The 22,587-nt window shown below is 45.8% G+C and overlaps 2 protein-coding genes and 2 non-coding genes across 41 annotated transcripts in view; 3 read left to right on the top strand and 1 right to left on the bottom strand.

Annotated features, from left to right (window-relative positions):
• The first annotated feature begins 1,740 nt into the window (after window positions 1-1,740).
• Window positions 1,741-12,388, top strand: RPS3A (ribosomal protein S3A). Of its 3 annotated transcripts, XM_002716902.6 has the most exons (6): window positions 1,741-1,828; window positions 2,282-2,385; window positions 2,718-2,905; window positions 4,496-4,704; window positions 5,690-5,799; window positions 5,952-6,131. In XM_002716902.6, the coding sequence occupies exons 1-6, from the start codon at window positions 1,767-1,769 to the stop codon at window positions 6,071-6,073; spliced, it is 795 nt and encodes a 264-aa protein (XP_002716948.1). In that variant the 5' UTR covers window positions 1,741-1,766; the 3' UTR covers window positions 6,074-6,131. The 3 variants fall into 3 exon arrangements, with proteins under 3 accessions (XP_002716948.1, XP_089158500.1, XP_089158501.1); XM_089302374.1 differs by lacking the exons at window positions 5,690-5,799; window positions 5,952-6,131 and adding an exon at window positions 12,254-12,388; XM_089302375.1 differs by lacking the exon at window positions 4,496-4,704.
• On the top strand, window positions 3,428-3,505 carry LOC127483338 (small nucleolar RNA SNORD73). The gene has a single exon (XR_007909533.1). It is a non-coding gene; the product is annotated as a small nucleolar RNA SNORD73 (small nucleolar RNA).
• Window positions 5,456-5,521, top strand: LOC127483339 (small nucleolar RNA SNORD73). The gene has a single exon (XR_007909534.1). It is a non-coding gene; the product is annotated as a small nucleolar RNA SNORD73 (small nucleolar RNA).
• A 4,771-nt stretch (window positions 12,389-17,159) lies between the features above and the next one.
• SH3D19 (SH3 domain containing 19) overlaps window positions 17,160-22,587 on the bottom strand; it is a 202,364-nt gene continuing 196,936 nt past the window's right edge. For 35 of the 36 annotated variants that reach the window (XM_051819352.3, XM_089302362.1, XM_089302363.1 and 32 more), the window contains one exon: window positions 17,369-19,276. In XM_051819352.3, the coding sequence (XP_051675312.2) occupies window positions 19,154-19,276 (123 nt within the window). In that variant the 3' untranslated portion in view covers window positions 17,369-19,153. Of the gene's footprint in view, window positions 19,277-22,587 lie in introns of all 36 variants that reach the window. The other variant, XM_070047426.2, reaches the window with a different exon arrangement.

Below are 22,587 nucleotides of genomic sequence, written 5' to 3'. Positions count from 1 at the left end.
TTCCTGGAATTACACCCACATACATATTTAACCCTACTAACACACTTAGGAAGTAGCTTGTATTGTTATCCTCATTTTATATAGGAGGTTACATCCAAAACTTCGCAGAAATGGAATGAATAGTTAAGTTTGGGAGTGGCCATTCAGCCTAATGGCCTGCATCTCGCGGGGCTGGTGCTGAGGCGCAGTGGGTTAACGCCCTGGCATGAAGTGCCAGCATCCCATACGGATGCCAGTTCGAGACCCTGCTGCTCCACTTCCCATCCAGCTCTCTGCTGTGGCCTGGGAAAGTAGTGGAAGATGGCCCAAGTCCTTGGGTTCCTGCATCCACGTGAGAGACCTGGAAGAAGCTCCTGGCTCCTGGCTTCAGATGGGTTCAGCTCTGGCCATTGTGGCCAATTAGGGAGTGAACCATCGGATGGAAGACACCCCCCCCCCCCCCCGGCCTCTGCCTCGCTATAACTCTGATTTTTAAATAAAGAAATCCTTTTTTTTAAAAAAAATGCGTGATCTCACATCAGAGTGCCTAGGTTCAATTCCAGGCTCTACTGCTGATTCCACCTAGTGGAAACCCTGCAAGGCAGCAGGTGAGGACCCAAGTAATTCGGTCCCTGTCACCTTTACGGGAAACCTGGATGATTTCCCAGCTCAGGCCCAGTCCCAGCTATTGTGGTCATCTGGGGAGTGAACCAGTGGATGCGAGCTTTCTCAGTGTCTGTCTGTCTCTAAGTAAGTAAAAAAATTTTTTTTTAATTTTATATTTCTCCCTCACTGCCTTTCAAATGAATAAACAAATCTTTAAAAAACAATTTAAAGATGTTTATTATGGTGCAAAATTTTTTTTTGAAAGCCATGCAATTTCCCATGAACTTTTTGAGGGCTTCTCCAGTGCATGCAATTCAAATGCTTTTTCTTTTTTTATTTATTTATTTATTTATTTTTTGACAGGCAGAGTGGACAGTGAGAGAGAGAGACAGAGAGAAAGGTCTTCCTTTTGCCGTTGGTTCACCCTCCAATGGCCGCCGCGGCCGGCGCACTGCGGCCGGCGCACCGCACCGATCCGATGGCAGGAGCCAGGAGCCAGGTGCTTTTCCTGGTCTCCCATGGGGTGCAGGGCCCAAGCACCTGGGCCATCCTCCACTGCGCACCTGGGCCATCCTCCACTGCACTCCCGGGCCACAGCAGAGGGCTGGCCTGGAAGAGGGGCAACCGGGACAGAATCCGTTGCCCCGACCGGGACTAGAACCCGGTGTGCCGGCGCCGCTAGGCGGAGGATTAGCCTAGTGAGCCGCGGCGCCGGCTCAAATGCTTTTTCAACAAAATAAACTTATTCTTAAATTCCAGTTTCCCACCAACTTCGTGAAGTACACGACACTGACGCGTAGAGCGTTTGCAAGGCTCAGTGGCGCCGAAACTCGCACTTGAACCAGGCTCTGTTGCTTGATTCCATACACTGGACGGCGAGTCCAGCCGGCGTCTCCTTCCGCGGAAATTTACTTCACGTCACAGCCTCAGACACCGCCGGCAGCCATTCCCAAGGACCGAAGGCCACCAGGCACCCGCCTCGCCACAGCACGGCCTCCGGACACACGAGGGCGCTGTCGCAGCCTCAGTGGGCGGCCTGTCACTCGCTGTTGTCGCGATATTCTTGAGGCAGGAAGAAGAAACGATCAAAGGTCACGTAAACGACGCGCCCCGCCCCGTTCTGTACGCCTAAGTTCTCGCGCGAGTTGTACTTCCGCCCTTTTGGCTCTCTGAGCACCACCATGGCGGTCGGCAAGAACAAGCGCCTTACGAAAGGCGGCAAAAAGGGAGCCAAGAAGAAAGTGTAAGTGGCGGCTGTTGTGGAGACTTGCTTTCTGGGGTTCTGCTGGAGTGAGCGGGTGGGCCCTTGGTCGCGGCGTGGGCCGGATGGCGAAGATGCCGGTTGGATTGCGCGGGCCGGGGGGAGTTGGTGCACGGCAAACAGCGGCGGCCTGGCCGTGTTGGTTGCTGTGTCGTGGCGGGCTGGCTGCTCGTCGTAGCTTTCGGGGCCTTGCGGACGCGGCGGTTGAGCCGTGTTGCTGGGGAGAGTTCGGCTGTCGGGACTCGCGGGGCTGCCTGAGTTGCGTGGCAGCCCGTGGAGGAGCTGCGCTCCTAACTTCACTGTCGGGCGAAGTTTAGCCCAGAATCAGATCGCCAGTTAGCCTCTTAACAAGTGGTACTGGAAGGAGAAAGCTTAGAAAAGCAGTCGGAATTATGTGATAATGCAGTGAATCTTAAAGGTGTTTTTAAAATTCAGGGTGGACCCATTTTCTAAGAAAGATTGGTATGATGTGAAGGCACCTGCTATGTTCAACATACGAAATATTGGGAAAACACTGGTCACGAGGACCCAAGGAACCAGTGAGTATCTTGTTCTGTTTCCTTACACGGGGGCACGGGAACTGTAGCATGTTCTGCCATGAGTCCTGGCCGCGGAGACGCTAGGGAACTGTCAGCTCCTGGTTGCAGCTTCGGTACCGCTGCTGTTTTACACGGTACTGAGATGTGCGGGTTATTTTGAATTTCTGATGAGCACTGTTGATCATTCATCTAGATGGATACTTGTTAAAGCCAGGCATTGTAATTCTGTTACCTTAATGTCTAACCTCAACTCGGTGCAAGACTTCGTAGGCTTGACTTTGCTTGTGTAGTTCCTAACGCTAACAAGACTTTATTTAATGCTCGTTCTGTAGAAATTGCGTCTGATGGACTCAAGGGGCGTGTTTTTGAAGTGAGTCTTGCTGACCTGCAGAACGATGAAGTTGCATTTAGAAAATTCAAACTGATTACGGAGGATGTTCAGGGCAAAAACTGCCTGACTAACTTCCACGGCATGGATCTTACCCGGGACAAAATGTGCTCCATGGTCAAAAAATGGCAGGTGAGACTAGAGGCCCCCTGTGTGCCTGTGGTGCAGCGGGGTGCGTGACCCAGCATGTCAGGGTGTGATGACAGAAAGGAGCGAGTCGTGTAATTGGAACTTAGATTCGTTCTCAATTCCTGTTTTCCCGGTACTGTTGAATGTTAATTCTGGGGTAGGCACCCCTGAGTTTGAGCATAAGTAGGCAAGCTATGGTCCTTCTGATTACTAACCTGTTTATGAATTGAAGCCAAGATTTAATAATTTGGTTATCAGGAAAGATTTTTTTGACTTGGTGAAGATCCGGGTGTCAGTGGGCAGCGTCGCCTTGTTTCAGAATATCTCTGGATTTCAAAATCTGGGAGACTATAAGGAAAAAAAAGTGTCTTTGGCTACTTTGGATTTACCTCTGGGGATATAGATAGATAGTGGGAGAGAACTGGTGTGCAGCAACGATCCATGTAAACATGATTAGCAAAAGTATCATTTCAGGTTATTAACTGTGTCTGGCTGATCATCCACCTTGGGGTATTTGCATATGGGAATGAATGATGACAAAATGTTTCGGTCCCAAATGATATTGATATACACTGATTATACCGTTACATTATTTCTGACATTCCCATAAGGTTTTATGGCTCTCATTCTGGAAATGTTTTAAGGCCTCTTTGTATTGAAGTTCACTTTTTTATAAACTGAAGTATGAAATCTGGAAAATGCAAAGAAGGAAATCAGTTTCTGTCACTGTTTAAGATAGTTCTGCTTTTCAAATTCAGGTTATACAACCATGAACTTGGGTTTTTATTTTGATTTTAGCTATGAATTGAATATTGAATCCTTAACATGCTTCAGTTTGGACTTTACAGAGCATTTTTTAATGTACACATATTGATATTACAGTAATGCTTCACCTATTCAGATCACATTTTAAAAAGCAAACCCTAAATGTAGGCCATCATGTTCCTTTTTTAACCTATTTTCATCTTGCATAGATGGGCCATTGTTAAATGCATACACGTATATGCAAAAGGTGTAAGGGTTAAGGTGTGTGCAGTAAACAGTAACAGTGGACTTGAAGACAGCTGTTTGGACTATTAGATTAAAAAGGATAGTCAGAATTGGGGTATCAGGGCTGGCGCCGCGGCTCAACAGGCTAATCCTCCGCCTTGCGGTGCCGGCACACCGGGTTCTAGTCCCGGTCGGGGTGCCGAATTCTGTCCCGGTTGCCCCTCTTCCAGGCCAGCTCTCTGCTGTGGCCAGGGAGTGCAGTGGAGGATGGCCCAAGTGCTTGGGCCCTGCACCCCATGGGAGACCAGGATAAGTACCTGGCTCCTGCCATCGGATCAGCGCGGTGCGCCGGCCGCAGCGGCCATTGGAGGGTGAACCAGCAGCAAAAGGAAGACCTTTCTCTCTGTCTCTCTCTCTCACTGTCCACTCTGCCTGTAAAAAAAAAAAAAAAAAAGAATTGGGGTATCAGGTCACATCTGCAGTTTGTTCTGTAAATTAGATGTTACTGTGATAGTTTATACTGCATTGAGTGTTTAGCATTCCAACTTTTTAATGTTAAAAGAGTTGCTGTTTAATATCTGCCAGTATCTTTTTTTTTCCTAGACCATGATTGAAGCTCATGTTGATGTCAAGACTACCGACGGCTATTTGCTTCGTCTGTTCTGTGTTGGTTTTACCAAAAAACGCAACAATCAGATACGGAAGACTTCCTATGCTCAGCACCAGCAGGTCCGCCAGATCCGGAAGAAGATGATGGAAATCATGACACGGGAGGTGCAAACAAATGACTTGAAAGAAGTAGTCAATAAATTGTAAGTGTCTACTTTTTTCTTTTTTACGATTGATTTATTTTACTTGGAAGTTAGTTACACAGAGAAGGAGAGGGAAAGAGATAGATCCTCCATCTGCTGGTTCACTCCCTGATGGCCACAATGGCCAGAGCTGCACTGATCCGGAGCCAGGAGCTTCTTCCCAGGTCTTCCACACAGGTGCAGGGACCCAAGGACTTGGGCCATTTTCTACTGCTTTCCCAGGCCAGCACAGAGAGCTGGATCGGAAGTGGAGCAGACGGCGGCTTTACCTGCTACGCCACAGTGCCTGCCCCAAGTGTCTACTTTTTAAAGATCTTTTTATTTCTGAGAGAGGGAGAAATCTTCATCCTTAGATGGCTACAGTGGCTAGCACTGGGGCAGGCCAAAACCAGGAGCTTCATGTGGGTCTCTCACATGGATGGCAGGGACCCAAACACTTAAGCTATCTTCTGCTCCTTTCCTAGGCCAGTGGCAGGGAGCTGGACACAAACTTGTGCCCATATGGGGTACTGATGTTGCAGGTAGTGGCTGCCCTGTGGCATCTTAACCGTGGCATGCTAGATGAGATGGAGTCCGACCTCTTTAAATTTTCTCTGAATTCTTCTGGTAGTGTCCCTTTTCGAGAAAGTGTTAAATGCTTTTTATGGACAGAGTTGTCTTAGCAGGAGAGGAGATTTAAGGACAGGAAACTTTTTTGCCTCAATTAGGAAATACACTGAATACATAAAATCTGTAGTTAATAATGTATGGGAATAAGTGATGAAAAAAGTTTCGGTCCCAGATGATGTCCGATGATAAATTACATTTTTCTGATATTCCCATTTGGTAGCCAGATACATGATTCAGGTAATTTATCCTTTACCAATTTTACGTAAAGGTTTATATGGATTAAATGATGTAGACATCCCAGGACATGGCTTATCCCTTTAAGTGTGTGAACCCAGGACGTTTATTCATCTGATCTGTCACTGCTGGTGGTTTGCAGGATCCCAGACAGCATTGGGAAAGACATAGAGAAGGCTTGCCAATCTATTTATCCTCTCCATGATGTCTTCGTTAGAAAAGTGAAGATGCTGAAGAAGCCCAAGTTTGAATGTAAGTGAGAGCTCCTGGGATTCCTGAAAACCAGGGACACATGCATTGTCCTTTTTTTAAGGCCAGATAAGGGTCCCCTTTGCGCATAGTACTGAAAATTATCAAACACGATGTGATGCGCTGTAACCCATGGACTGTATTCTTTCTTTCAGTGGGAAAACTCATGGAGCTTCACGGAGAAGGTAGCAGTTCTGGAAAAGCCACTGGGGATGAGACGGGTGCAAAAGTTGAACGAGCTGATGGCTACGAACCACCCGTCCAAGAATCTGTTTAAAAATTAGACTTTAATAGTGACAAATAAAATGTCCTATTTGTGATGGTTTGCTTCAGAACATTCCTTTCAAATTTGATTCTACTTAAATGACTTTACTTTTGTCTTTCATAGGAAAATAAACTTGTGCCCAGGGAATATTTGAATCTTTAAAGTTAACAAGGACCTTTTTGCTAAAAAACATGGCTGTTATAACAAAACTAACGCTTGTTTTGAAAACACTTTGGCTGCTTTAGCATGTAAAGTGGAGTAACAGTGCTCATTATGAAACAGCACACTAAGGGGAGAAATTGCTGGATTGGGTGGACCCGATATAATTATACAGGCTTTTAACTATGGGAAGTTGGGCTTAGACGAAGGGGGAAGAAGACAGTAAGCCAAGCAGAATGAGTGGTTTCTAAAAGCTTTTGGCAAAAAGTTCTTTGTGACAACAGAGATGGGATACCTCATGGTAATTCCATTTTGCACACAGAACAGCACTACCACTAATGAGTTTTTTTCTTTATAGATTCATTTGAAAGAGTTTACAGAGAGTTCCTATCTGCTGGTTCACTCCCAAGATGGCTGCAAAGGTTGGAGCTGGACTGGTCAGGAGCTAACAGCTGCTTAGGGTCTCCCACATGGTCCATCTTCTGCTTCCCAGGGAGCTGGATCTTAAGTGGAGCAGCAGGGACTCAGAACTGGCCCCCACTCTCCCAGGAAGCTTTTATAGCTGCACCTGTGCCAGCATGGCTCCTGACCACACTGCTTCGTGGTCATCCATGCTACAAGGATGTTCAATGTTCACCATTAATCCTTGGCTCTACTTACTTGGTTGTCTGAAGCTCTGGTGGATTCTTCAAAGTTTTCAAGGCAGCATTAGGAGTGCTGGCTTACCTTTGTGACCACACTGGCTTACTGGAAACTGGCTCCTTGCTGCTACCCCAGAAAGCCAGCAAGTTATTTTATCTGCCCAGGTAAAGATCAAATTCAGATTGGGACCAGTGTTGTGGCTCAGCAGGTTAAAGCCCCAGCCTGCAGCATTGGCATCCCATATGGGCATTGATTGGTTCGAGTCCCGAGTCCTGGCTGCTCCACTTCTGAATCAGCGCTCTCTTGCCTGGGAAGGCAGTGGAAGGTGGCCCAAGTCCTTGGGCCCTGCACCCAGGTGGGAGACCTGGAAGAAGTGCCTGGCTTCTGGGTTCAGATCAGCTCAGCTCTGGCCATTATGGTCATTTGGGGAGTGAACCAGCAGATGGAAAACCTCTCTCTGGCTCTAACTCTCAAATAAATTAAAATTTTTTTCCAGAGTCCATTTCATAGTCTTTTACACCATCGTAAAGTTGAAGGAGTAAGTTGAAGCATTTTAAGTATCTGAAGCATCCTGTGCCACATTCCTAAACAGTATTGGGTCAAAACAGCCACTACCCTGTCAGATTCCAGTAGGGTTGGTAGGTTTTAAAGAATCATTTGGGGGGTTCAGCCCAAAATTACTAAATGGAAAGAATCAGGCTAAAATCATTCCAGTGCTTATGTCATAAAGCTGCTTGGGATCCCTGTACATTGACTCCCTAAGTTCTGTCCTGCCACAGTGACCAGAGCTGTGCTGAGCTGAAGCCAGGAACTAGGAGCTTCTTTGGGGTGTCCCATGTGGGTGCAGGGGCCCAGCACTGCAGGTGGTGGCTTTACCAGCTACACCACAACACCAGCCCCACTGTGAACAGATGGGAATTTGCAATTGATTTTGATGAGAATTACTAACAGCTTTGGAGTGAAATGTTATCTCCTACTACATAAGAATGAATTTCATTTTGCTTATTAGACCTGTATTCTACACACACACACACACACACACACACACACACACAAATAGACTAAATAAAAATGTTGTGAAAATTAGATTCCTCTGGGCTGGCGCTGTGGCGCAGTGGGTTAAACCACCTGTAGTGCCGCCCCAGCTGCTTCATTTCCAATCCACTTCCCTGCTAATAGCCTGGGAAAGTAGCAAAAGATGGCCCAAAAGCTTGAGCCCCTGCACCCGTATGGGAGACCTGAAAGAAGCTCCTTGCTTCAGCCTGGCCCAGCCCTGGGTCATGGTGACCTTTTGAGGAATGATCCAGTGGACTTCTCTGTCTCTCCTAACTGCCTTTCAAATAAAAAAATAATTAAAAAAAATTAGTTTCTTTGCTAAATGCTTATAAAATATACTTTGCCTCTTGGACCACAAGGGTAAGATATATTCTGGCTCTTTATTGATAAAGACCAAGACCATGCCAATACCTGGTAAATAAGGAGATAAAACATCTGAATTCATCTGACAGGTTTTGGGCAAAACTTTAAAGTGAGGAAAAGCAAAGATTTCTGAACATTTACAAAATACACATTGTGTGTCAGGCCCTCTGGGCCGCCTCAGTGCACTGTTGGTGTATGTCATCCGCCGCTGCTGGGTGTTGAGCCTGACGCACACAGGAAGTTTCAGAGAAGACTTTCCTACTCAAGGCACTGTTAGATTAGCGATGGGTTCATGGAACACACGCCCCTGTCACTGGCCACCAGAGGGGAGCTGGGGGTTAGTCAAAAGTGCTGGCCGGTGCTGTGGCTCACTAGGCTAATCCTCCGCCTGTGGTGCCAGCACCCTGGGTTCTAGTCCCGGTCAGAGCGCCGGATTCTGTCCCGGTTGCTCCTCTTTAGTCCAGCTCTCTGCTGTGGCCCAGAAGTGCAGTGGAGGATGGCCCAAGTCCTTGGGCCCTGCACCCCATGAGAGACCAGGAGAAGCACCTGATCAGCGTGGTGTGCCAGCCGCAGCGGCCATTGGAGGGTGAACCAACGGCAAAGGAAGACCTTTCTCTCACTGTCCACTCTGCCTGTCAAAAAAAAAAAAAAGTGCTTCTACTCTGTCGCTATGGTGTGCTAGTGTTTCTCAAGCCAGACTCCTCAATCTCATGGGTCTTGACTGGTATCATCACACTCCACCACCAGGGCTGTCTGATAAATTCCAGCAAAATTCAGGGGTCTGTTCCTCAAGTAAGATTTGGGGACTGTGTAGATGGATTTACAGTGCCAGTCCCCTTGTAGCTGCAGAGATGTCACCATCTGAAAGGAAGCCTGACACCTGACTGAAGGCTTTGGGTGTTGGAGACAGACCGCCTCACTAAACTGGCCTTGTTGGCCGAGTAAAACTAGTGTTTACAGGGATGCAGCGGGCTTAGCATCATTTTAATTGTGTTTGAAGCAGCAGTTAATAGTGACTTGGAAACCATTTATCTCCTACGCCACTGCCCGTATCTGCTGGTTCCATGGGGCCTTCACTTCAGAGACTCCCTAACTCTGTCTCTCTCTTCTCCTCTCTTCTCTCCCTCCCTCCCTCCCTCTAATTCTGCCTTTCAAATAAATGCTTTAAAACAAAAACGTTCAGCATGCGGTTGTGGCTGCATAAGCTCTGCAGCAGCTGTACAGAACTAAAGTGGGTGTGGTCACTGCTCAGTGGGTAGAACTCAATGCTGTTGTCAGACCTGGCCAATGCGTTCAATGCACCTTGTCAGGTTTCTTACTGACTCTTGGATGGTTGACAGTGGCCTAGCCACATGGTGTGCCACTCAAAAAGCTGCAGATTAAAGACCCCCCTTCTCAGGGATATAAATTGTGGAAACAAACTGTGGCTGCTGGAAGCACTGGGTCTCAGGCACCAGGGTAAAGGCAAATCCTCTACAGACCCGGTGAGATGCAGCTGCTGATTGAGTGGCCGCCACTCAGACTGTCCACACTTCTGCCACCCTAGACTTTCTTGGGGCCAGTGCTGTGGTGTTAAGCTGCCATCTGCAGCTCCTGCATCCCATATGGGCACCAATTCAAGTCTTGGCTGCTCCACTTTGATCCAGCTCCCTGCTAATGTGCCTGGGAAAGCAGCGGAGTATAGCACAAGTGCTTGGACCCCTGCCACCCATGTGGGAGACCTAGAATAAGCTGCTGGCTCCTGCCTTTGGCCTGGCCCAACCCTTGCCATTGTGGCCATTTGGGGAGTGAACCAGAGATGGAAGAGTGCTCTTTCTCCATCTCTGTAACTGACTCAAATAAATAAATCTTAAATATATATATATATATATAGAGAGAGAGAGAGAGAGAACTCTTTCTCTTGGTGACTCTGGCCAAAAGCTGACTCATTTGGCTTAAGTTAACTGAGGCCACATTATGGGGCAAGCACTTTACCTGGAGATAAAGATGTAAATAAAGTCCCTTTATTCTTGGCTCTTGCTCCCATTATATCAAACAGGTTTCCGACTATGCCACCCTAACCTCTGTCTGTTCCACACACCCAGTGAGGTAGCTGTCACAAAATATGAGTCTCCAGAAAGGGACTATCTCCTCTTGGCTGAGACAAAGGTCTGGGCGAAAGAAGGGATGACGGGAGAGAAGCTTGAGTTACAGGTGCCAGTTCTGTGCAGGGGAGGGAAAACCAGCACCCTGGCCCAGGAGGAGAAAACATACCTTACGCTGCAGGAGAGAGGGAAGGGAATTCTTAGATTCCCAAACCTTGGCACTACTGCTATTTTAGGCCGGGTAATTCATTGTTGTGAAGAACCATCCTGAATGTTCTGTAAGATGCTCAGAAGTTATTGGTATCATCGGTCTCCACCCACTAGATGCCTGTAGTATGTTCTCTCCAGTTATGTCAAAATATCTTCATACATTTCCAAATGGCCCCTGGGCAGCAAAACTGCCCCCAGTTGGAAGCACAGTGCTTTTTTTTTTTTTTTTAAGTTTTATTTATCTGAAAGTCAGAGTTATACAGAGAGAAGGAGAGGGAGACGGAGAGAGAGAGACAGAGACAGAGGTCTTCCATCTGCTGGTTCACTCCCCAATTGGCCGCAATGGACGGAGTTGCGCTGATCCCGAGCCAGGAGCCAGGGGCTTCTTCCAGGTCTCCCACATGGGTGCAGGGGCCCAAGGACTTGGGCCATCTTCCACTGCTTTCCCAGGCCATAGCAGAGAGCTGGATCAGAAGTGGAGCAGCCGGAACACAAACTGCACCCATATGGGATGCTGGCACTGCAGGTGGCGGCTTCACCTGCTCCACCACAGCACTGGCCTCACCACAGTGCTCTTGATTCGAAACCACGACCCCTATCAAGTGGCAGCTTCAGACTTGATCTGCTGCCGTCATCCCTGTCCATGTACTGTGAAAACAGAAAAACTCAGGTATCACTGTTGACGTCTTGAGGCCTCAATCAACAGCAACTCCCAAATTTGAATGTATAAAGACAGGAGCATGAACACAGTCTTAATGGGACCTGGAGACACTGCCCTGTGATCTAATCAATGCAGCGAGGATACAAATCAGGGCCAACAACAAACCCTGAACTGAAGTGGCTTGTGCCCAAGGGGTTTATACTTTTGTATGTGGGCAAAAAATGTACCACTGAGGACAGGGGTGGCTGCTTTTTTGTCCCTCTATCGTCCTTCTAACTACTGAGCATGACTTCAAAGTTTGGCGGATCAGTTTAGCCTTCCTTGTGCAGATTACAATGAATACTTTGATCTTAGAATGCCTCGGGCCTACACTGAGTCCTACTGGTCAACCCCAGGACTTGCTCATAACTCAGCGTCTGAGGCCCCAGCGCATGACTGATCAATACTACAGGGTGGCTTTATCTGCTGCTTTGAATCTTACTGATAATAGCCTTAATTAAATGTCGAATGGGACAATCTGAATGGATTTGCTTCTCGCCTCTGTTGGTTAGATTAATCAAGTGCCACAAGAGCAATTTACCCATGTGAAAACTCAAGTCTGGCCAAGAATGTGTCAGGCTGAGCTGTGGATTTGGGAGAGGCAGCCTGCTTGTGGGCCTCGAGTGTTCCTGCACGTTCTTGCTAAGTATGCCAAGACTGTAGTCCTCTGACTGCTCTCTGCTTGGGCCACCTCTCAGGCTTGCATCTGCGTCCTTGTGAGCAACCCTGAGGGTGAGGTAATGTCTCCCCAGGAAAACGCAGGCTTGCTTCTGCTTGCTGGGAAAGCGGTAAATCTTGGTGCTCCTCTCTCGTAACTCACTCCACTGAATGAGGAGCTCTGTGCATCTTCTCCTTGAGATTTGGAGGGCATGGGAAACTGACACAAACAAATATGAAACTGGCTGCTATTAAAAACTATTGGCCGTAATAAAATGTAGTTTATATTTATATATTTATATGTCTTTTCGTCTTACCCAGATCTTCTTCCAGAACCTATGAAGCCAGGGCAGACTGACTTTACAGCTTAAAGTTGGGTAAAACATCAAGTTCTGCACAATTCCCAACACTTGGCCTCCCTGATTATTCTGAAGCAAATACAATGTATCAAATGTACACGTTTGGGCTTGTATCTCTAAAATAATTAACTAGAAACATGACCACAGTCCTATTAGCATACCTCCGAATTCCAATAATGCCTTAATGTCACTAAACACCCAGTCACGGGGTGGGCACTGTGGAGCAGCGGGTTAAGCTTCTTGGGATGCCCACTGTCTCATACTGGATTGCCTAGGATGGGCGGAGTTCTACCTCTGCCTTTCATCCAGCTTCCACGCACCCGGGAGGCGGCAAATGATGGCCCGAGGACTTGCACCCTTGCCACCCATGTGGGACCTGAATGGAGTTCCTGGGCTCCTGCTCTGGCCCGGACCAGTCTTGACCCTTGCAGCCATTTGGAGGGATGAACCAGTGGATGGAAGTTGTCACTCTTTCAAATAAATACAATTAATCTTTAAAAATATCCAAATCTGGGACTAGTGTAGCGGGGCTGCCTAGGGCACTGGCATCCCATATGGGAACCAGTTTGAGTCCAGGCTGCTCCACTTTTGATCCAGCTCTCTGCTATGGCCTGGGAAAGCAAAAGAAGATGGCCCAAGTCCTTGGGCCCCTGCACCCACATGGGAGACCGAGAAGAAGCTCCTGGCTCCTGGCTTTGGATCGGCCTAGCTCTGGCCATTGAGGCACCGGGGGAGTGAACCAGCAGACAGAAGATAGAAGATACCTCTGTCTCTCCCTCTCTGTAACTCTGCCTTTCAAATAAAATAAATCTAAGTCTTTTCAAAAAAATGTTTTTAAAAGTTCACATCAGTTTCATTCTTTTTTTTTTTTTTTTTTTTTTTTTTTTTTTTGACAGGCAGAGTGGATAGTGAGAGAGACAGGGAGAAAGGTCTTCCTTTTGCCGTTGGTTCACCCTCTAATGGCCGCCGCGGCCGGCGCGCTGTGGTCGGCGCACCGCGCTGATCCGATGGCAGGAGCCAGGTGCTTCTCCTGGTCTCCCATGGGGTGCAGGGCCCAAGCACCTGGGCCATCCTCCACTGCACTCCCGGGTCACAGCAGAGAGCTGGCCTGGAAGAGGGGCAACCGGGACAGAATCTGGCGCCCCGACCAGGACTAGAACCCGGTGTGCCGGCGCCGCAAGGCGGAGGATTAGCCTAGTGAGCCGCGGCGCCGGCCCCAGTTTCATTCTTAGTAGTTAAAAATTGAAAAACAAATAGGAGAATGGGTGAAAAAACTGGTATATTCCTATGTTCAAAAACCACTCAGGGAATGAGTAATTGCTGGCTCCACATGGGAAACTCTCAAAAATATTACATTGAGCAAAAGAAGCCAGAAGAGAGAACAGAAGAAACACTCACCTGTGGTGACAGCCATCAGAACAGCGGCTGCCTCTGGAGGGGCAGGGGAGGGTAACGTGGCTGGAAAGGGGTATGAAAGCGCTTTCTAGGGCGACAGAAATGCTCTGTACATTGAGCTGTATGATGTACCTAATCGTCAAAACTCACAAAAATACTACCCATGTATTTTATGTACTACCAGCTAGCTCATGGATTTGCTGCATTTTCATGTCTGTCTGTCCTACTCTGGGTATGCGTTCCACACACCGAACTTATCCCTTCACACCTACTTCAGTCTAGAACCAACTCCTTGGCTACCGTGGCGTTCAGGAACCGGGCTGCACACACTGTGCTCTGTACCGGGGCCTGGGCGTCACTTTCCGGAAGCAGCTGGCCACACTGGATCATGCTGTCCCACTGCCCGGTGGGCACGGTCAGTGTTACCACCACTCACGGGCTGATGGCAGCGGTGCCCACTGCCACGTCCTGCAGGAGAGCTCCCTTCGTGCAGCATGAGTGATCTGGCTGCTGGCTTCGTGGGGACCACAGTGGGTGGGGGTCTGCTCGGCAGCCCTATATGAGAATGTGGTGCAGATTCTTGTCTTTTCTGAAGTGCTGAACTCGTGTGGCCTCCTCCTCCTCCTCCTCTTCATAAACAGCCTGTTTCTGTGTTCACCAACTAGAATATGACAAGCAACAGAGCGGAGGCCCTCCATCGCCATGCTGACACACCCGCGCAGGGCGGCCTTGTACATACACACAACACGTGAGTGCTCAGGCGGTCTCTTGCTTTCGAGCTGCACCCGCAACTCCTCAATGCAGTGGAGTCTGGACTGACAGCCTGGCCACGCCACTCTGACAGCGAAGGCCTCTGTTAGTTCCCCCACATTCATCTGTGCTACAGTGATGAAGTGGATCTTTTTTCATCTGTTTATTTTTTAATACCTTCAGTACTTTCATATGTCTAAAACAAGATACCACTACTCCCTAGAGTTACCTTAGGTATAGTCTTTTTTATGCATTTTATTATTTTTTTTAAAGAAAGATTTATTTACTTATTTGAAAGGCAGTTACTGAGAGAGAGAAAAGGAGACAGATCTTCCAGCTGCTGGTTCTCTCCCCAAATGGCCTCAATGACTGGGCTGGGCCACGCTGAAGCCAGGAGCTTCCTCTGGGTCTCCCACGTGGCTGTACAGACGCACGGAGTTGGGCCATCCTTTGCTGCTTTCCCAGGTGCATTAGAAGGGAGTTGGATTGGAAGTGGAGCAGCTGGGACTCAAAGTGGTGCCCATATGGGATGCTGGCACTGCAGGCTGTGGCTTTAACCTGCTGTACCATAGAGCTGGCCCCATTAGCTATAGTCTTGTACTGGGGGAGTAAGCCAAATGTTCTGAGGCCCTTGGGAAGCAGCAACTCTGCTCTCCAGCTGCGGGTCATTTGGGAGCCCAGAGACCAATGGTCACTCAGTCAGGAGGCTCTCCATCCAGGAAAGTACTTCCAAATGACTGGGGAATAAATACAGCTGTTCCTTTTAATTTAATCATAAAGAACTAAATATAGAATAATAATCAGGGTTAATTTTTGTGAAAAGTACAAAGATAACCAATAGATGGCATTCATTTCAGAATTATGAATTTAAGAAAATATGTATTTATTTGAAATGCGCAGCGACACAAAAAGGGAGAGATCGTCCATCTGCTGGTTCATTTCCCAAAATCACCACCACTGATGGCTAGGTCTGGGCCAGGCTGAAGCCAGCTCCATCCTGCTCTTCCACATGTGTGGCAGGGCCCCAGTACCTGGGCCTTTCTCCACTGCCTTCCCAAGAGCATTAGCAGGACGCTGGATGGGAAGTAGAGTATCTGAAACTCAGTATGAGTTGTCATGTATCTCTGATATGAGATGCCAGCGTCTCAACTTGTGGCCCAACCCACTGCACCACAATGCCAGCCCCTCTAAATCATGAATTCGAATCACTACTTTTCCTGAAAAAGATTTACTTGAATTACTGTCTAGTTTGCAGGCTTAAACCACCACAGTATACATAGAACTAAAATTCCTTTAAAAAACAATCTAGAATGTGTCAGAGACTCTGAAATATAGATGTTAGCTTAACAGAATTTAGGTTTATCTGTTAGACTCAAAATACTAGACAACCATGTTTTGTGCTGTACTTATATGATAACCTAGGCTTGACACTGCTCTGCTGATACCGAGAGCACAGATATACTTGTACAAGATCTGACGTTCTAAACCTTTCAAGGTTCCCTATTAAATAGAAAAAGAAATCTCCAATGACAATTCAGTTCATGTTTGAATTTCTAGGAACAAAGATACAAACTCTACATTAAACTGTGAAGCCAACAGGAAAGAGAAATTCCAGGCTTTAAATGTATTCTATGTAGCTCTTTCCGATCCTAAGCACTGTACTACGAAGTTCCAACTTTTGCAGAAAAGCCAGCAAAACTGATCAATTATACTTGTTCAACTGCTAAAGGAACAATGTTATCAATTTTGAGCACAAAGGGGAAAACTACTGGATTGGGAATCAGTAGAACTGTTTTACTTTAGGCTCTTCTAGTAATTCTGTGACCTTAGGCAAATCATTTAATCTCTGCAGGCTGACGTCTGGTTTCCAAGGACTCTGGCATGGTTTAACAGGATGAGCTTGTAACTAAGTGACAGGCCACTAGATGGCGGTGTTGTTCTAAATTAAGACTTGTATTTCATTCCTTCTTGAATGACAATGAAGTTTACTTTTTAAAAGCATAGGTTAGAAAATGATTTCCTATTAGTTCTGAAAAAAAAATGCAAAGGATTATTCAATGGCATTCAAAATGACATTGAATCATGAATCACATCACCAATGTGCCTCTGACATTAATTAAAAGGGATAAACCATTAATGATTATACTGAACATATTCTGTTAGTAGTCCACGTATTCATCACTATTTTTTCTAGGTATATTTATCAAAGCCTAAGAAACTGAATAAAAACTAAACAATGATTATCAAGAGTATTAACTTACAGCACTACAGAAAAATGTCTTTAAATGACAGTTTTAAGAGTAAATTTTGATAAACACAAGGATTTCTTTCATTCTGAATGTTACAAAAAGATTTCAAGGCCTTGATGTCCATCTAGCCATGTATCCGGGGGTATCATTCATAGAGATGTGCTGCCTTTTAGTGTCTACGGGTAAGATTATAATTAAATGGCTTCTTCACTTTTAACCTACTTAAAAAAAAAAAGACTCAGATTCAGGATTTGAGGAGGTTGGGAAGAAAAGTATGAGGTTTTCACCTAAACTTACTGAAATGGAATACATTCCTCTCTCTCCCAATGAAATTTACTACATATAAAAATTGTGTTTCTCCTCAAACTTGGTTGAGTCTTGCTTTCAAACCCACAGGCTACATTTTTGCCTTCTGTCAGCTGAATGGGAAATAAATGGCAAAAGAAAAAAAAAAAAGAGCATGATAGAGTGAAATGACATTAAGCTGCAGTTTATTTCAATATAGATTTTTGTTAACAAAAACAAAAGACAGTGATATAGTATTGATGTATATGAAAGTCCTGAATCCATCAATCCATCCATCCATCCATCCATCCAACCAACCAACCAACCTGTAAGGTGCAAACAACTGGAAATATAAAGATACAATCTCCACTGTCAAAAAACTCAGATGAGAAAGGTGCTTTGAAAAGTTCAGTTCAGTTTATTACAGTGTCAAGTAGATATACAACTATTGCACGTATCATTCTGCTGACAGAAGGCCAAAATTTGAGGATATTTTTCTCCAATGAAGATAGGTCTTTGAATGTTCAATAAAAGATTTTAAAATTATACAGGCAAAGATAGATAATTTATGTCCCATTCCATATCTCCATGTTGCTTCCTGCTGTCGTACAGCTGCCAAGGGGGATTTCATTTTGATAACATTTTGTCACTGATTTCTGAGGAAATCACTTTCAAGTGAAATCTGTTAAGAATTTTCTTTGTACTCTCTTCTTTATCCAAAACACAATTTAGGAATAAACAGGTCCCATACTCCAAAATAAAATGTAACCAAAGAACAGGAAGATAAACCTAAGTCAAAGACAAAGTGAATATTATCTTTCTTACATAACTCCATGCTCATGTAATGGTGTGACCACTGGTTGCCTAACATTCTGGACAATGAGAAAAAACGACAGAAGCTAAAAAGTGGTCCAGCATATGAAACTCTTCTTAAAAACAGAAGAAAGTCAAGGATATTGTTGGGAAAGTGTTTTCCATTTCCAATGAAATTCTACTTCACTGATCTGTTTGGTAGATTGTCTTCAACCCATTTGGCTCTCGCCCATAACATGCCATTCATTCAGTCATGTAAAGAACTACCATTACCTTAAGCTTGGAAGGTGTAACAACGGATAGCAGGAAAGTGTTTCTTCATTTATCCTGATCATTATGCAGGGATGCACAGAAAAAAGTACCAGCCTTCAGTCCTCTTAAATTGCCTCTCATTCTGATTATACTGCAAAGAAATGAGCTGTGCAGCTTGGCACTGTTTTCCATCCTAAGAGTTCTTCTGCATTCTAAGACACTGTATGTGATTCATAATGTACTGTCACAACAAGACACAGCTTTTATGTATTACTGGGGTAATGCAAAGAAAATGGATTTTCCTTTGGGTACCAGTAATTGTCAAAGGAATGATTGCAGATTCAGAAGATGTGCTTTATAATAACCCTGTTAACATGAAGTGGATGTTGAGGAAAGAAGTAAGTATGGCACACGCGTGGAGGGGTTAGCTGTGTTAGCACGGCATTTCAGGGACGGCAGTGGGTCTTCAGTCCAAGACACATCAAAAGCTGATGTCCCGCAGTTCCTTACACAAATGGGAAATGCAAGGAGCGTTCGGTGAGGATGGGCGGACTTCACCACGTCCTTACAAATGCTCCAACTCGTTAACAGACTATTCCTGCTGAAGCACAGGTCTGCCCTGGTAATGAGGCTAATGTGCTCAAGCTGCTAGAATTAATTTGAATATCAAAAATGGAATTTAGATTACCAACCAAGGCCTGATAGCTCAGCATGTAGAATGTCAAATATACTCTTTTTAAACTAAAGTAAAAAACGAGGAAGCATGGTTAATTCACGTGCTGATTAAAACAGATGTCCAAGTGCAACTTTTGCTTGTAAGCCTCCCCAGGCTGCCACGGCACCAGACACTTTCCCTGGGGGAAACGGGTAACTGCCTTGCTAAAAGCCTGTTAGATGTTTTCCCCGCTAGAATCCTAGCTCATGGGTTTCCATACATATTTCTACTGTGAATGAAAGCTAACTACAAAACCTAGAAGTTTTCTGCTTTCAAAAAATTCTAGTGTACCATGGACATTGTGGATATTTTTGTTTCAGTTTAAAAAAATAGTGCAAAAACATATCTGATCGTCAAAGAGACAGTTCAAGTGAGTTCTTGTGCCAAGGAACACAGTCTAGCTTCACCTTTTGCTGACTTGTAGAAACTGAACATAGTTTTTGGGAAATATTCCAGATTTTCCCATTAGTTCTCCGCTCATCCAGTCATCATCTACAGATTCCAGCTCTGTTATTATATCCCCAGCCTGTAACGAGACAGGAATTGAAAATAATTATTGGCTTCTTTTGACTATACAGACTATACAGACTATACAGTGCATGGTGAGTAGCACACCTGGAATGGCATGAATAAGGCTCTGTTTATACAACCCATCTATCCTGAAATGCCGAGAGAATGAAGCGATGCACCATAAATATGCTCCGCTCCTAATGATGCCACGTACTTGTGCACCTGTTGCTCATTCCCTTTCCATTGTCAGCCTTGCTACACTGCTACACTTTGACCTCCCCACTTCTATTTTGTGCACTCCAAATTCACCATTCCTAATGCAAAATCACCCTTGAATAATTAAGTTTCATACACACATATATACTTTCCTTTCCTTCATCCAACAACCATTTACTGAGCACCGACTACGTGTCAGACACTGTTCTGAGCGCTGTGGGAAAGAAGAAAGGTCTCACCGTAGAGTAAGACAAATAAGCAGCCAAAGCGGGGAGGGAATATGGTGCAGCCACCTCATTAGGACCAGCAGGGAGGACCCCAGGAAGCTAATATATGTGCACAGACTCGGGCCAGAGAGTGAGCCATGTGCTTGCTGTAAGCCTTGCCCTATTCTAAAAAAGTGACAGGAACTCACTCATGTAAACAACACTGCAGTCCCGGAGATGGGTTACAAAATTACTGCCCTCATTTTAGAGCTGCATGTTCATGGACAGGAAGCTGACGTTCAGGCAGATAGGTGACTTGCCAGCATTCTATGTCTACGCAGTGGAAAAGCCAGGATCCAAATCCAGTGTGACTCCAGGGCTTGGATTCCTAACCACTGGGTTACAGCTGGCATATTTCACCACGGATCTTTTTACCTACAACGGCTTTCACTGTAATTACCTTTTATCAACATTCTAAGCATTTTGTACTCCATATTTATTTGTGCACAGATGGTATTTCTCCTCTACCACTTGGCTTGTTGCATTCCTCCATGGCCACAGCATCAATTCTGCATTTTTTTCCTGTCTCAAGAGCTTTATTCTCATATTCTCATCAGGTCAGTCAAAGGGGCTGTGGGTCTTATTCATGTGTGAATTACAACCCTTCGGCAGATGAAGGATTTTAGTTCATTATGGTTCCTAATCATTTCTTAGAATCTGGGTTTAAGATTCTATGATGCTGGCCGGCGCTGCGGCTCACTAGGCTAATCCTCCACCTAGTGGCGCCGGCACCCCGGATTCTAGTCCCGGTCGGGGCACCGGATTCTGTCCCGGTTGCCCCTCTTCCAGGCCAGCTCTCTGCTGTGGCCCGGGAAGGCAGTGGAGGATGGCCCAAGTGCTTGGGACCGGCACCCCATGGGAGACCAGGAGAAGCACCTGGCTCCTGCCTTCGGATCAGCGTGGTGTGCCGGCTGCAGCGTGCCGGCTGCGGCGGCCATTGGAGGGTGAACCAACGGCAAAAAGGAAGACCTTTCTCTCTGTCTCTCTCTCTATCCACTCTTGCCTGTCAAAAATAAAAAAAAAAAGATTCTATGATGCTGTAAGATGACCCTGGCAACTCTGAAGAATATTTTTGGGGTGGGTACTGTGCCAAACAGGCGATGTTCCACACTGGAGTTCCTAGGTTTGATGCCCGCCTCAAACTCCTGACTCTGCTTCCTGCTGATGCACACCCTGGAAGGTAGCAGAGATGCTCAAGTATTTGGGTCCCTGCCGCCCACATGAGAGACATGGACTGACTTCAGTTTTAGTCAGGCCTAGCCCTAGCTGTTGCAGGCATTTTGGGGAGAGAACCAATGCTCTGTCTCTCAAATAAATAAATATATATATTTTTGACAGGTAGAGTTAGACAGTGAGAGAGAGACAGAGAGAAAGGCCTTCCTTCCATTGGTTCACCCCCCAAATGGCTGCTACGGCCACCGCGCTGATCCAAAGCCGGGAGCCAGGTACTTCTCCTGGTCTCCCATGGGGTGCAGGGCCCAAGCACTTGGGCCATCCTCCACTGCACTCTCTGGCCACAGCAGAGAGCTGGCCTGGAAGAGGGGCAGCCGGGACAGAATCCGGCACCCCGACCGGGACTAGAACCCGGTGTGTTGGTGCTGCATGTGGAGGATTAGCCTATTGAGCCGTGGCGTCAGCCAATAAATAAACATTTTAAAAACGTATGTTTTATTTAGTTAAATGCATTTATTTGTAGCTACAGCACACTGTCCTTTGGAAAAATGGTTTAAGGCTTTTCCTTATGAAAAATGGAAAGGAAACATGCTCTCAGAGGTCATTATTTTACTCTCTACTAAAATCTGTAAAAGTTCTGGCCAAAGTTCCTGTAATAAATAAGTTCCTTCTGATTTCTAAATTACAATATAATGGTTGGCTAAATATGTTTCCCTTAGCTGTGGTCCATACTTACATACCATGTCAGTTTTCTGAGGGCTAGGACAACTTTTCAAAATAAGTTCTACCTAGTGATATTCTGTGGATATTTAATAAAATATTAAAGTCCAACAACACTGAAAGCAGTGCAGAATCCCTTAACAAAAGAAAAAAAAATTCCAGAACTACCTTAAACTTAGTCTTTGTAAAATAAATCAGCCTATTTTCTGGAGGATACTATGGACTGTCATTTAGACTGACAGAACATAAGTTAAATGAAGGGACCCCCATATTTGAATTCAGATTCTCTTGCAGTAAAATTTTTGTAAAGATAAAATAAATTTGAGTCGATGACTCTGAAGACTGAAGACTAAGATAAGTTTCCAACTTATAGGTTTGTGGTTTTTTTTTTGTTTTTTTTTTTTGACAGGCAGAGTGGACAGTGAGAGAGAGAGACAGGGAGAAAGGTCTTCCTTTGCCGTTGGTTCACCCTCCAATGGCCGCCACGGCTGGCGCACTGCGCTGATCCGATGGCAGGAGCCAGGTACTTCTCCTGGTCTCCCATGGGGTGCAGGGCCCAAGCACTTGGGCCATCCTCCACTGCACTCCCTGGCCACAGCAGAGAGCTGGCCTGGAAGAGGGGCAACCGGGACAGAATCCGGTGCCCCAACCAGGACTAGAACCCGGTGTGCTGGCGCCGCAAGGCGGAGGATTAGCCTAGTGAGCTGCGGCGCCAGCCCCAAACTTATAGGTTTTAAGGAATAAGACATTAGAAAAATTTTTTGAAGAATCTACTAATAGCTTTTCATTTGGTACAGAGCATAGGAAATGTATTTATAACAGTATTATACAATCATTATAGTACTTTATAATAGAAATGACATTTTAGTATAAAAACTAAAAGAATATTGTCACAATAAAGGGAAACTCCATCATAGAACAGGAACATTGTACGCTGACCTATCTTAGTAAG

Source organism: Oryctolagus cuniculus, chromosome 8 (genome assembly GCF_051225735.1).
Source record: "Oryctolagus cuniculus isolate XC-2025 breed Fujian yellow rabbit chromosome 8, ASM5122573v1, whole genome shotgun sequence".
Classification (NCBI taxonomy): domain Eukaryota; kingdom Metazoa; phylum Chordata; class Mammalia; order Lagomorpha; family Leporidae; genus Oryctolagus; species Oryctolagus cuniculus.
This window is presented reverse-complemented; position numbering and strand designations above follow the sequence as displayed.